General features: G+C 42.5%; 2 protein-coding genes across 2 annotated transcripts; one reads left to right on the top strand and one right to left on the bottom strand.

Moving 5' to 3' along the window:
• Positions 1-671: 671 nt before the first annotated feature.
• LOC119884186 (EMI domain-containing protein 1-like) lies at positions 672-11,865 on the top strand (the record flags this gene model as incomplete). Its single annotated transcript, XM_038694649.1, is given in 11 exon segments — positions 672-716; positions 817-924; positions 3,018-3,125; positions 5,511-5,600; positions 6,245-6,306; positions 6,426-6,488; positions 6,580-6,624; positions 6,878-6,922; positions 7,088-7,099; positions 8,952-9,036; positions 10,568-11,865. Coding segments are annotated over 11 exon segments (797 nt in total), but the record flags the coding sequence as incomplete, so codon positions are not given.
• A 90-nt stretch (positions 11,866-11,955) lies between these two features.
• rhbdd3 (rhomboid domain containing 3) lies at positions 11,956-14,779 on the bottom strand. The gene is made up of 5 exons (XM_038694648.1): positions 14,324-14,779; positions 13,832-14,215; positions 12,841-12,961; positions 12,483-12,737; positions 11,956-12,336 (listed from the first exon to the last, which is right to left on the bottom strand). The coding sequence occupies exons 1-5, from the start codon at positions 14,484-14,486 to the stop codon at positions 12,174-12,176; spliced, it is 1,086 nt and encodes a 361-aa protein (XP_038550576.1). The 5' UTR covers positions 14,487-14,779; the 3' UTR covers positions 11,956-12,173.
• Between the last annotated feature and the right edge of the window lie 530 nt (positions 14,780-15,309).

The following is a 15,309-nucleotide window of genomic DNA, read 5'->3' as shown; positions in this document are numbered from 1 at the left end:
ATATCCTATTTCCTCTACTGCGCACACTCATTTCCTTCAGCAAAAGTAAGAGCCCAGTGGTCTGTGCTGCTCACTTTCAGCTCTATGGCTGTGTGGAAAATGAACACTTCAGAGCCTTCTGGAGTCCTGCCCAGCACCGGCTGCGGCTAAATACACAGTATTCATAAACCTGCAGCACTGTTAGAAGAAGTTTAGAACGTGAACTGATGGCAGAAGTTTTGTCCATTTGAAGAAAAATGAGTCCCAGTGAATTTTAGAGCTGTCTAAGCCTGTGTCTGAAATCACACCCTCAATCACTCTTTCACTACTCCTTATATAATTGGCTACTCAATAGTGAGCTGTAGATTGAGACACTGGACACTTATGCATCTGTAAAATCTGACAACGCTATATAGTGAATAGGATTGACACTGAGAATTTGAACAGTCACATAAAATGGCGGGCAGTAAATATAGTGCACTATATACAGTAGGAAATATTCTGACACAGCCTAACGGTGACATAGGGTTAGAGTAGTAATGACTGTGTTTTTGCTCAATTACTTAGAGTTTAGAAAGCTTTGCCTCATCCCTCAGTGGATTTTCGCTACCTCTTCCCAAGGTGGTTTTAGCCCAGATTTTTTTCACAGAGCTACACCTCTCAATTAAGCCATCTCTCTGTTTTCATTGCAGGCCCTCAGGGTGAAAAGGGGAGCGATGGGCTTCCTGGCAGAGATGGTAAATTGTTACCACAGTTGCCTTCCAGTGGATGCAAAACCATTTAAGATGTGAACCAGTTAAGGCTTCATGATTACTCATGACTGTTTCCTCCTCTTAGGGAAGCCAGGGTCTCGAGGGCTGCCAGGTCCCAGTGGGCCTCGGGGGGATGCTGGGACAAGGGGCCCATCTGGAACCCCTGGATCAAAGGGATCCCCAGGACCTGCAGGTAAGAGAGGAAATGCACACAACTCACTGTTAGCAGACAGTTGTGAGCTGAAAGAAACAAATGAACCCTGTCTTAGTAGATGTTGACACACTTTGTCAATAGGCACGTTGTAAAGATTTGTGTGTCATTGAGAGAGACGGAGGGTGTTGTAGGGCAGTTGTATACTTGCCTGTCCACTTAACCTATTGTCTATAAAAGACATTTGAATGGCTCACTACTGACCAAAGACCTGTGGAAACAACAGTGGAGAGAATGAGAGATCTCCATCAAAAGACTGACCCGTTACGTCCCGCTCCAGAGCATTTGTCTCTCTCTTAAACCACTCGGTTAGCCCACAGACCCTCCAGCTCGTTCCAGTGGCCCCTCGGGCCTGCTGGGAAGGCGCTGGAATTTGGGCATTTTGTTGGTCGGCTTTTAAAATCATATGTTTCTAAAAGTGCTGTTTCAGTGGGCAGCAAAAGCATTTGTTTTCAGACTGCATACATACCCCCCAACATGTGCTACTGCTCAAGGTCACCAACCAGAACGGACACGGAATCATAAATCCGCTCAGTGCGATTGGAGCTATTCTCTAAAAATAATAAATGACCTGTTGGAAAAAAAGTAAATCCACAGGCATCTTTGACCTGAATGATAATAAAGTAAATTGCGGTATAAGTGTGTCACAACATCTGCTCTCGCTATAGGCTGTTATTTCTCTTCTCTGGATCATGAAGGGAGTGCCTCTCCTTTCAGGCCAACATATGACCCCTGCTCTGTGCCTGCTGCTGGGTAAAGATGAGATTTAGAGCAAAAGTTAAACTACAAACCCAGTTTCCGAGAAGCGCCATGTGAATTCAATCTGAAATGAACATGAGCTATATATACACAAATCCCAGGCCCTTATGATTTCCATATGCCTGTGGTGTTATTGTTTTTTCAATCTCCATTACTTCATAAGTACTCAAAACCAGCACTGTCTTGTATCTGAAGCTGTGTTTTCCTTATTGTGCTGATTTTTTTCATTTTAAAGAGAAAGATAAACACAGGACTGGAATGTGTCCAATGTCATGGAAAGTGTAGACAGATATGTTTTTAAGCTGAAGTGTAAGGTAAAAATAGAAGAAAAGTGAACTTGTGTTGTTGGGAGAAGTGATATTGTACATTATGGTGAGTCCTGATAAGTTACAGGAGAGTTGCATTGAAAACATTAACTAATATTTTGATGCAGCATCCCCTGGCTGCTCTAGGGAACTATTATTCTGCAGTAAAAAAAAATGTTTTCCCCAATATGTCTCACAGGCTCTAAAAGCTCTACTAAAGGCTCACTTTAGACCAAGGCTAAGTGAAAACGGCCCTCAGAGGTGTCAAATCTGAGCTGTAGTAACATCACCTTGCAAAGCAGCAATTAGTGGACATTAGTGTCATTGTTGCATCAGTACATAAACAGAGAGGTGGTGAGTCTGGGTCTGTCGGAGGGCAAGAGTTGGTGTTTAGGGGTCACCATTACCTCACGAGAGTCCAAACAATGAGGTCAGATGTAGTTGTGATACTTTTCTTTTCACCTTCAAATAAATGGCTCAGGGAGGAGTAGGGACACTTTCACTGGCCAGCCCATATGAACAAGCTACAGGCTGTTACTGATGCACACATGTACGGTGCGGTGTGTGTATGCAGGGAATATTTAATATACCACGAACCAGTGCCAGTAACACTTTGTAGAGTTTAATAATGTTTATTTGAGTTTTCCCATGTCCCCGAGTAAGTTCCCAGCATTGGACCATTAAACAGCCTCCTTCTGTTAATTACAGAGAAACACAGTTGGCTAGTTCGTACAATTATCCTGTGTCCAGCTGCTGATTTTACTCCACATGTGCACATGCCCAGATACAAAAGCAAGCACACTCCTTGCCAGAAACTATTATATTGAATCATTCAGCACTTTATCTAATCTGTTTCCTCTCTGGTCTTTGTCATATTTATCTTCCTATCGTTACATCACCAACAGTCATTTATCATTACTATACCTCTCAAGAAGAAAAAAAGATCATATTTTGCTATGGCATACCTCATGTGTTTTACCACAGTGATGTTTCTGCCATTCCTCCTCTCAGGCCCCCGTGGTCCACCAGGACTCCCAGGAGAGAGGGGTCTACCAGGCCCGCCTGGCCCTCCGGGGCCTCCAGCGCCGGCCAGTGCCCGCATCCCAGAACCAGACCGCAGTAAGACCTTGAACAACTAACAGACTTCATGACACAAATTCCACACCAAGTAGTTAAAAGTACTCTTTGTATTTGTTATAAATACAAGTCTCAAAAGAGTACTCCACAGTTTTATCTTTGCTCTCCTTTAACATCGTTGGTCTCTTGATTGACAGTTTTTAAAAAGAATCGATGCAGCCAAACTAGAGATGTCATCTTTTTTATTCACACATTCGTCTTACTTGTCCAAACCTGCAACAGGTCAGTCTGAGATTTGAGTGTGTTATGGTAGTAGTCGCTAATGTAGCCTCGTGCCATTAGATTCAAGCAGAGATGAGACGTGGACTCTCTGGTAAACTCACTCACTTCTATTCTAACTCCACACACCGAGATGTTTATTTTTTTTCATTTATAAACTTGTAGTCTTCAGCTCCAACCAATGACGACTCAAATGACATCACTTGAGGCACTTTACGCAGCTCCTAAAAGGCTTTATAAAACTTTATATAAACTTTTATATAAACATATATGCAGAAGTACTTCCCAAGACCCGTAAACAGATGTGTAAAATCAGCGCACTTTCACTTTAATTGCTGTATATTTAATTTCACATAACAAAATTAGTTTGCCATGAATGCAGCATTAGTGCATGCACACAAAGCTTTTGTTCTCAGGCAGGGTGACGTAGGTTTCACAGACTTGACCCTTCAAAGTGCTGATATTCATGTCTTTAGCAGCCATGCAGACATGTTCTCTCCTGCTGCGTGAGAGCTCTCACAGGTTTTAGGACCAATGATAAACAAAAGAAACAAAGAGAATGAGAAACAGACAGGATGGTGGTAATCCTTTAACTGCTACTTGCTCCTAGCTGTCTGCCAGCCAAGTAGAACAGAATCAAAGAGTATTAAATGGAAGCAGAGACAGTCTGAGGTTGACACAGACCTCTCATGCTGGGATGAGAACCTGTCCATCACTGATGTCACCCAAAAACTTCCAGATGTAGGCCGCCGCTGAGACAGCTGAGGGAGTGTTTGTGAGAGACAGATGGGGGCCTTTGCCGGCCCTTTCAAGGTCATCGCATTGCCGGGTTTTATGTGTGAATTCAGTGGTAAAACAAAGTATGCAGCACACAGATTTGTAAGCTCAAGGTTCCTGTGTGGAGAAAGCTGTGGGTAGGCTGAGGTTGGCATGATGATTTCTGAGACTGGGAGCCAATTCTTTCACATCAAAGCAACAGTAGGGAAGGGGGGGGGGGGAGAGACTTCCTTTAGAAAACACTGGTTTATTTGGCCTTTACGTCTGCATTAGGAGAACAGGAGCAGGTTCCTAAGCCAGCAGCCAGAACGCCCTGTTATGAATGTCACCTTTAGCCATGATTTGTTAGCGGTGTGCAACACTCTGGCAGCTGGAGGATGTTTCTGGCTGTCATCCGCCCTCCTCCTCCTCCTCCTCCTCTTCTCTGTATCTCCTGAAGTCTCATCCTGTGATTGGATCTGTGTTTCCTGTCAGTATAAACCGACCCAATGACCGCAGACTTCCTCTATCGCTCACATGTTCACCACCCTCTTCCTCTTGTGCTTTAGCTGTCCAGTCAGTGGATACGGAAGGAACCAAGCTTTGGTTTTTGTTTTTTTGAATGAATGCGAAACACTACTGACAGCACCTTTTAGTGTAGTGTACTACCCTGTTGAAGTCATTAGATGAGGTTTGAGTATTTGTTGGAAAACACTGCCCTCTGGAGGTTACTCTAATGTAATGACAAGGGCCTTCATTGTCCTGAGGTTGAGCTTCTCAGGAAGGCATCAACACAGATCAAAACATCACACACTGAAACGCTTGCATCACTGTTCTTCACAAGTTCATATTATGAAAGTGCAACTGTGTGATCAAAGCATTTCACCGCAGGCTTCTTTGTGTTCACTTCTCAGGGAGCACTTTCTGTCAGGTTACATACAAATCATTCTTCGTTCACTAAAACCACGGACCCAACCCTAAACATCGACATCTATAAATGTAACCAAAATACAACCATTTGACTGGTGGAGTTTGCTGAGGGTACAGCACCACATGAAATACTGCATACCCACAGGACAAACCTGCATTTACAAAGAGAATTACATCACATTTTCATGTTATGATGGTGCAGGTTTGAGTCCCAATCATTCCCTTAAAGACAAAATAAAATCAACAAGATAATTATAATACAGACATTATACAGTAATAGAAATGTCTTTGGATTGTGAGGCTACAGACTTTAAGTCACTGTCAGTGAAGCGGCACTATGCTATGTAAAAGTATCACAGATTATTATTGCTGATATTTTATCAGCTTTGTTCCTGTTTGTGAATACTGTCCTCAGTCAGGAAAGTTGCTCCCATTAAGAATACATTTTGTTTCAAACTCCAGATCGTGGAAAAGACCCCTTCTTCTCTAACACTTTCCAAGACTCACGAGGGTTACCTGTTCCAGGACCTCAGGGTCCCCCCGGGCCTATCGGTGAGTGTTTATCACTGTCCATAGTGAATGAATGTTTGTGTTGTGAAACACTGTTACTCTCAAATCTGCAAATATTTCAAATGCTTTTACACACAACAATGCAGCAGATACACACTGTAGATTGTCTACTAAGCATTTTTACTGTGTATTGCTTTTCCAACACACACTTTCATTCAACTTTCCCAGTCAGACATTATTTTTGATTTGAGTTTGTTTTTTTTATTAGACAATAACAAGAATAAATGCATAAAAATGCCAACTACACTGACAATATACATTCATTAGAACTGTTGAGGATAACACAAGAAAGTTACAAACTTATTTCCATTGTGGTCCTCATGATTGTCTTTAATGTAAGAAGGATGTTGGTTTAGTTGATTTTAAATGCAAAAATGCTTATTCCTAACCACGTGACCAAACACTAACCATAACCATATCACCAGGGGACTATGATCCCATAAAGGCACTGAGTGACTGTTTTGAGCAGGTCAACGATTGGATGTGCCAGAATTCCCTTCAACTGAACAAAGATAAAACTGAAGTTATTGTTTTTGGAGCCAACACAATTAAAAACCAGCACCCCATCCTCCCAAAAGCTAAACGTACTTGGTACTGATATAAATTTTTCATTATCTTTCACGCAGGTCCCCCGGGTCCCCCGGGTCCCAAAGGCCCAGTAGGACCTTCTGGCCCGTCAGGACAGAACGTAAGCTCGCTCACAGCATAGTGCTGCACTGCAGTCACTTACTGAGTTTAGCACTGTCATATCTGTTGGAGTAAAAATGTATCATCGTCAATTTGAATTTCCTTTCTGACTCAATACAGGGAAAGCCTGGAGCCCCTGGAACACAGGGCCCTGTTGGGCCAAAGGGAGAACGTGGAGAGCGAGTGAGTATGCTCAGAGCTTGATGATAGGTGTTTTTCATTTCCTCTACATCGACATCCTTAAACTCTCTGTGACATGCCTGTGGTTTTTCAGGGTCCTTTAGGTTACCAAGGAGAGAGGGGCTTCAGAGGCGAGCCGGTAAGCCACCTCCACCCTGTTGCCTTGAGGATTATGACCTGTGGAAACAAGTGTATAGGGGGAAACATCAACACTCATAGCTGGTTATAGCACTGTAAACTACACTAACCAGCAGCACTGCAACCTACACTGACCAGTGACAACACAGCCTCGGGGAGAATGAGCTCTTTCTGTTGAAGTAAACTCCTGCAACTCTTTCATTAATGTCTTGAAGCCAGACTCATTTTTCTCTGGTGTTAATATTTCTTCACAGGGAACACCAGGTCCCAAGGGAGAGTCGGGAGAGAAGGGCTTGCCGGTAAGAAAGTAGTTAGTGGTTTTTTCACAGTTCACATGGCGACACAGGTCCTTGGCTGGAGTGGTTTTTTTTGCCTTTTAAAAAAAAATTCCTTTGTTGAGCATTAAATTTTCTCTGTGTCTGTCTAACCCTTATTTTTCTTTTACCTCTTTCTCATTTTACAAGAGCAATCTAAATGTAAGATATTTTTATTTTTGTCATTTGGTGTTCACTTTGCAATGCAGTGTATATTTTCAATAACCTAGATTACGTCTAACCATGACCCAATCTCAGGTTATGGTTATGATCTTCACAATAGTCACCATGTTTATGGCTGTGATCAGCTAACAGTCCATACTTTCCTCCCTGTTGATAGTCAGAACGTGTCTATTTTACATTTTTGTTTGAATGTTTAAGGTTTTAGCTGTTGATCTGTTTGACTTTGTGTGTGAAATCTTTTGGTGTTAACGTGTTTTTGTTTTCGTTGGTCCTTGGGGTGTGCTCTGGACTCCTGTCCCCTGTCACGACACTGTCCTCTTGACCCTAAAGCTGTCTGACTCCCTCTGCAAGCTACTGTCCCCATGGCTACCTCTCACAGTCACCTTTTCAGCATCTGACTTTGGCATATACATATAGATATACAAAATACACTGAGCAAATCTCATAACAACACTGTGTACTGGCTGAGTAAAAGAATGCAGAATATAGTCAAATCCCTCTGGAAGCAAATTTAAAATAATTTTATTTGAATTCAACTGTGCTGTCTTACAGACAGGAACCACAAAGAAAACGAAATGTATATGCCAAATCACTCCATATGTGTCAGTGGTGGGTCCTCTTGGGTTTAGAGGTGTTGTGCTCTGATGTGAGTGGAGTGGATACAGCTATCCTCTTTTATCCCAAAGTGCAACCTTGCATGATTTCATCTTTAAGTACTGCACCACATACACTTTCTTTTCTGGATGTGATCTAATGAGTGAAATAACACAGTGCCAATAAAACAGAAATAAGGCAAAGTAGCTCCTTTATTTGGGGATGAATTCTCTGTTAACAAGCGTCTACAGCCGTGCTAGTGGCTCTGTGAGGCTGTACTGTAACATCAGCATGCTAACATGTTCACAACAGCAGTGTTAACTTGCTGATGTTTCGCAGATACGTTTACCACATTCACCATCTTAGTGGAGTGTGTTAGCATGATAAGTGCAGCTGAGGTTAATGGGAATGTCTTTCATTTTGCAGATCTTTGGTTATGTATCAAAGAATTGGAGAAATAAAAATTTTGACTTGATGGTGGCGCTAGATGAAAAGAGGAGATATTTCACCAAAAGCCACAAATGTCGACCTCTTGGTGGTGCTGCTAGCGTGGCTAAAACTTTTATAAAATGCAGTCAGTAATTGTATGACTCAGTAAACTTTGCCTTTTTTCTTCCAACGTGTGTATGTCCTTTAAATGTCTTACTAATCAGAGCATTTCATAGTGGGAATCACTCACCTGGGCACCAAAAAAAAGCTCCCGCTATTCTCTGCATGTCTTCTTTTGTGATTTCTGCTTTCTTCTCCTGTTCAAGTATTTTTGTTATTTTTAGAAGCCATTGCCTTTATTCAGATTAGATATTGATGTAAATTTATGCTCGCTTCATTCTGACAGCCACACAGCGTTTAGAATCAATGCTGAGGTGCTGAAAATATTCGCCTGGCTTAACTGCTGCCCGACAAAAGGAATGCACATGGCATGATCAAATCTAAATACTGGGAGAGTGTAATCCATCTGTGGTATGTCACCAACATGAGGCTAGTCTTGTAATGTGCATGCTTATGCTGCCCAGCCCAGCATGGCAGAGACCGACTTCCCACAGCAGCATGGCCAGAGAATGAGGGAGTTACAGAGAAATACAGGGACCAGATGAGTCTGAGAGTGCTGGGCAGATATGTGGACTGTTTTAACCCTCTAACTGCTGAACTGTATTGAGAGAGAGAAAATGACTTGCATCTTGGCGAGCAGTTCTTTGGCTTGCGCTCTTTACCTTGACGGCTGTATCTATCTTCACAGGGGGACGGAATACATCAGATCAGAGAGGCGCTGAAGATCTTAGCCGAGAGGGTTTTAATCCTTGAGACTATGATCGGTATTCATGGTGAGTAGGAGGCCTGAGGCAGGGTCAGCTTTAGGCAGGGGTCAGAAGTGGGGGGTTGGGGGGCTCAAACTCCCACCGTACCTCACTGCTGGGACAGGGAGTGGGAACAGTTATGAGCAGCCCCAGGACTCAGGCTGGTGTTTCCACCCCCTCACACAGTCCCCCCTGTCACTGCTCTCTGATAGGACGTTAGCTTGCAGATGTTCCACGACTTGCAGGCAGACCTTGAGCTTCTGGCTCGCAGGGTGACGCTGCTGGAGGCTATCATCTGGCCAGGTAACGCTGAGACATCTTCACCCACAGCTCTGCCGGACCTCACTGACCTTTTTTGAAAAGATCTAGAAAGTGTTGACCGTGTGTTAGGCGCAGAACATTTCGATTACCACTTGTTGCTGAACTGCTGAATGTTGATCTAGTCACTGAAGAGTAGACGTCGTTTAGAAATGTATTCTTGTGTATCACTTGTTTTGGTTGTGACGATCCTCCAATGGTGGCACAGACATTACCTTAAAGGCCCTGAAAACGTATTTACTCAGTCAGCTTCTTACTGTGAGAGATGTGGTCTTACATGAGCACTCTGCCAAAGTTTTAACATTTTTTGGTAATTTCACATGAGCTATTCCTGTATTTGTGCTCTTCTCACTGGTTTACAGTGGGTGGGGCTCAGTTGAAAAAAGATGATCTTCCAAGCACCAATTACAATTTAGCAACATTTTTATCAAAATCCAGATGACTGTTAACTTTTTTGGTTGCCAGCACTTTCAACCAAATCTGAACAAAACACACTCACATAGTCCTGCTGAAGCAGATTAGCTGACATTTGAAACGTCAAACTCTTAAAAAAACTCAACTCATTATATAAATAAAATCTAAGATTGTTAGTCATGACTGTTATTAAGAAAAACTATGATTTTTAACCAAGTTTTCAGGGGCTTTAATCATTTGTATTATCATCATACTTTGTGGGTTCATGCGTACAAATGGATGTAAAGAATGGAAGTCTAGCTAGTAGTGCTGCAATGATTAGTCAATAAAACGATTAGTCACTTGACAGAAAATAACTCAATCGCAATTTGGATGATTAATTAATTAATTGTTTAAGTCATTTATTGAGAAAAATGCCAAACAATCGCTGGTTTTGGCTGCACAAAAGAAAGGATTTGCTTTAAGTCTTTCAGTTCATTTTGAGTTCTGAACTTTTGGTCAGGCATTTTTTGCTATTTTGGATTTTAATCAATCAGGGGGATAGACAGATTTACTGAAAGGAAAATAATTGTTGCAGCCCTACTAGCAAGATGCACCTCCTTTACAGCAGAAGTAAGCAAAGAAGGATTCGATAAATCCCTTGAACTTTCTGACTAGTTCGTTGATTAATCATTTTAATATAAAACCTGGGTCCAATCAAAATAAGAACCCACTCATGACACCTGCAGGTTAACAGCTACATCAGAGTAGACTTGGATTAGGACCACAGAGTTCACACACTGATGGACAGGGAGGCCCCGTTCCAACTGCTGTCTTTCTTCAACAGAGCCTGATCTAGGGTCTGGGGACGGACCGTTTGGCACAGCCTCCCCTAGTTTCTACAGAGATAAGCGAGCAGGTGTGCTTCCATATCGACTTGCTTCTCCTCTGTCCTCCGACACCAAGGTTCGAGGGAAGTAGCCCCTCCCTCCCTTCCTCCCACGCACCCCCTCCCCCCCTCCGCTCACCCTGAGGATCACAGGCTGGGTTGACTCCCCCTCCTATAGGTCTCATCGGCACTCAACAGATTTAGACCTTATCTGATACCCTCTGTGGGCTTTACTGTCAGATTTAGGATGGGGGACTCCTCAGGGAACACTCCACTGATACTCCACAATGCCCTCCTCCATCTGGATCCCGAGAACTAGTTTGACCCCCACCCATTTCCAAAGGCAAACACTTATCTTTACATTAAATACCCAGCAGCTCCTTCTGTGTCTCATTTCTTGGCTGCAGAACAAAAGCCTCAGAATAAAAAAAAAGGAATGTTCAGTGGTATTCCTCGAGCTACAAACAGTTCTGGACAATAAGGGTCATTTAGAATAATCAATTAAAGGAGGAATCAGATGCGAGGAAATAGACTGGATTGGAGTTTGTATTGCTTTCACAATGTCACTGCAATCTAAAGAGATTCCACTATTTAAGTATATTGCGCATGTACAGTTTGCAGGACACAAACAAACCTCTTCTTCTAGTATTAATTTTGTTATACCTCTATCCTATTGTTTGACTCCATGTTATGTAGTGCACTAAAAAGATGAAGTCACCTCCACTCTGATATATGTGTTGCTAACAGTGATTTGTAGTTTTCTGGTGTGTTTTCCCCCTTAAAGTGTCTGATGACTGATATGGTGATTTAATATACATTTAATTTGTGCGACAAAAAAAGCACAAACATTTGTATTTGGTTGCATATTTAAAAAAACAAATTATACAAAATGTGTACGAAATGAATGCAAAACAAAACATGCTGAAATGAAAAGGACTGCAAACTGGCTGTCATTTGAATATCTTTAACACACAGAGGAAATAGGAAAACTGTTAATGGAACTTGAACATATTTTTTTACCACTGTTGTGTTGGTAAACTTAGACTGCTTAAACTGTCCAGATGAAAAGACTTGATATTTGTTTTTTTCATCTTATATCAAACTTATTTTGAAACTATTTAAAATGATCAATTGTAGTTTATTTTGTATGCTGTTGTGTAACCATTTCATATCTCTTTTTTCCCCCATGCAAATGTGTTATTGTGTTAAGATAATCCTGTCTAGATGATTGGTGTAATAAAATAATGTCCATTGGGTTTTTTTTTTTTTAAACATGTCACCTCTCTTCTTCCTTCTTCCAATGGTGTTCATTAAACATGATTACAGTGTAAATAAATCACATCCACTCTTTACAATTTACATTTTATGACACAGATATTGTCTCCAGAACAGTCAACAGTTTGCATCTACACACTTTTCCACAGGAATCCTGATCATTAAAATAGTTCAACAAGTAGCCCGCAGGGGAAATCTAATATTGAAGCTCAGCAAAACCCAAGCGTAAGGTATGTCCAGTTTACTGCACAAGAGCAAACTCTGTTTCAGTACAGGAGTGTCAGGTCTGCTAGGTGCTAGGCGGAGGGCCCTTCCCTTTTGATACCACCACAGCCTTTTCTCCGACGCTGTCATCAATGAGCAGAGAAATGGCGCCATCTAGCTGTTTTGAGGCCGCTAATGCCACTACAGCTTTGTCTGTGGGGAATCCCATATTCTCCAGCTGCTGGAGTCTGAGAGGAAACAAACTGAATGATTACTTGAAATCGCATAAATAAAACTGTTTGGGAAATAATATGAAGAGTATTAGTCAAAAACTAAACACAAAACATTCACAGAAAATGCAACATGACATACATGATGACATTAAATTACTAACCGCAGAGAGGAGACCGACGATTTGGGAACCTCCACTTTCGCATCAGGGTCGTCAGGAGCATCCTGTAACGAGGCCAGTATCCCTGCCCTTAGCATCTGCTCCTCCAACACCTCCGCCTCAGACAGTGCAGCTGACTCTGTCATAATCCAGGCAGGCACTTGATCCACCCATGGGTGGTGGTTCAAAAGACGTGGATCCCTCATTGGAGGAGCAGCTGCCTGATCTACAGGTATCTTCTGGGAATGTGATCTGGATCTGTGACAACAAATCAAGTTAAAATAATGAAAACTGCCACTGCATGCAGGTGGTGAGTGTGAATAATCGGTGAGACTTCTGGTGTAAACAAGATGAATCACACCTCTGTGCGGTAGCGTAGGTGGGCAGTCTGAGCCTGGCTGAAGCGGGAATATATGCCCAATCAGGAATGAAGTCCAAGGCCTCCTCCAGCTCCTGTAACATCCCAATAAAGGGCTGATGATCTGAGAGGTATATTAAGTATCATAAAAAGACTTGAGAGAGCCATTGTGTAATTTGTAGGGAAATACGCTTCATTATGGATTTGATGGGGGAGGGCACACTTCAGCTCAAACTGTTAGAACAGGTGCGTTTGACTTCATGCGGCGCTGCGCAGCGCTGACTTAACGTAATGCATGCTGGACTTAAAATAAGGCATGCTGGTTAGAAATTGTGTCCCACTTTCACCGGCGCTGCAAATCGTCACCATGTCACATGACATTAAAACCTCGCAGGAGCAAGGCGGCTGCAGGCGCTTTACCCCGGCTGCACCAAGTTGGAACCACACTTTTGCCTGGTCTCGCGGTATTTTTCCAGACAAAAGTGTGGTTCCAACTTGGTGGAGATCAGTCATTGATCTCGCTCCAAGCAAACATGAAGACAATATAAGACATTTAAATTTGTTATCGAATGTCTTTTTAATGGCCCTGCACAGACTTACACAGGTGTTCCCAATTACTGTGGCTGATCAGACTTCTGCTCAGATAAATAGCAAAAGTTGGGCAGCTGCATCATGTCACCAATTTCTGTGTACTATTAAGAATGAAAAAAGGTGTCAGTTTCTCAAGCCTGCAAGTTCAACAAAACTAACAGGAAAAGGAGACAGGTGTCAACAAAGGGCAATTTGCACACCCACACAGTCTTCAGTAGAGGTCTAAATCAAGCAAAAAAAGTAAAACCCCTGTGTGGATTTGCCAGGAGTATACAGGGCCTTTAAGGCATCCATCCAACATGAGAAGGTAAAGGTTAATTGTATCTCTAAAAAACAGAATGTGTTTGTTGGAGGATATATTTTTGCATGTGCATCAAAAGACTGCAGAAACGGTGAAGGATACAGTTGTGTCCGATAAATATTGTGCAGAAGTGAAGCAGAGCAGGGGTCCCCGGCAGCAGCAGAAGACCAATCAACAGAAGAAGCCAGGGGAGAAACCAGACTGGCAAACACTTCAGCAGCCTCCTCTGTGACACCTGACGACACTGCGCTGTAAAGAGCGCTAGCTGGATGGCAGAGTAACCACAGATCCGACTTGCCTCCCCGCCTCCGACAAAGAGGACCAGGCTGTAAAGAAGAGGCAATAAAGTCATTGTCAGGATGGAGAGGGCGAGGAAGGCGAAGGTACCCCAGCGACGCTCCTGACACGGTCCAACCAACACCAGGAGAGCAACACTGACCAGCAGAGAGGTCAGCTCATCGTGACTGAAAGCATACAGGAACACATCTGAGGAGGAGAAAATTGTGTTATTTGCTTTGATTTCACCAAAATAAAATAAAAAAATTCAGATTTGCATGAAAACCAATGAAACGGGCCATTGTAATGCACATTTACCTCTAACCCTTGGGAAGTCGCCACCTGGACCTAAGCTGAGACTTGCCTGGATGCCCCCAGTATACATCAGCAGCATGAGTGCTATCAGTGAAGATGTTCCCAGACAGAATCCAGGGCGATCTGATCCAAACCAGAACCATACTGCTAATATACGATTAAGCATTATTTAGGATTAGCTGTAGTTTGACCACTCACAGGTTCTTTTATGGCATAATTCTAGTAAACAAGCATCTGTTCATGATCATAACAAGCACGTCCTGCAAAAATGACAGGGGTGCAGATATATAATATTTCTCACAATACTGAGAGTGGGAGCTGGAGTCTATCTAAAAACTGCAGCGAAATCCTCAACATTTATCTTCAATACTCGAACAACGAGTTCAACTGCTATTTTAAAATAACTATAGCCTATATACGTGAGTAACAAATGTTTTTTAAATAAGAAAGATCCCTGCGTAAAATGCTAAGAATAAGTGGACTTCCGACTTCCGCACTACGTCACATCTTCCTCTTCTTTTGATTTGATTGGCGGTTGGCATCCAGCATTTAAGAGCATTACCGCCACCTACCGGGCTGGACTGTGGAACAGATGATTTTCAGACTAATATACTTGAAATCAAATAAAAAAACAAAGCCAATTAAAAACCAAATGAAAAACCTATATCCTCTCCATTAATCCCGTATCCTTCAGATATTCAATGAGGTGCTTAGATATTCCCCATATTTTATTCCCAAGAGGTTCTCGACAGTGAACCTAAGCTTAGCGTTCTCTACAACTGCTACTATTTTGCCTCCACATAGCCCCTACACTCAACCAGCACATGCTGAATTGTCTCTAAACTATTACATTTTACACAGTGTCCAGCTGGGTGTATAAAGTGAGTGGTTAAACCCTGAGTGTCCTATCCTTGGATGGGTAATGACCGTCTCTGTCTTCTGGCACCCACCCAGTTTTCTTCCCAGACCAACATAATTCTGTATACTGT

This window comes from Micropterus salmoides, unplaced genomic scaffold (genome assembly GCF_014851395.1).
Source record: "Micropterus salmoides isolate LMB-PRFRI ecotype aquatic unplaced genomic scaffold, ASM1485139v1 Ms_hic_scaffold_326, whole genome shotgun sequence".
In the NCBI taxonomy this organism is placed as follows: domain Eukaryota; kingdom Metazoa; phylum Chordata; class Actinopteri; order Centrarchiformes; family Centrarchidae; genus Micropterus; species Micropterus salmoides.
Note: the sequence above shows the minus strand (reverse complement) of the source record. Positions and strands in the feature narration are given on the sequence as shown.

Coding starts and splice junctions, on each gene's coding strand:
- rhbdd3 (XM_038694648.1), bottom strand. CDS start 14,486: ATGCTTAATCGTATATTAGCAGTATGGTTCTGGTTTGGATCAGATCGC. Junction 14,216..14,323: donor CGACTTCCCAAGGGTTAGAG/GTAAATGTGCAT, acceptor TCTCCTCCTCAG/ATGTGTTCCTGTATGCTTTC. Junction 12,337..12,482: donor TCGTCGGTCTCCTCTCTGCG/GTTAGTAATTTA, acceptor GTTTCCTCTCAG/ACTCCAGCAGCTGGAGAATA.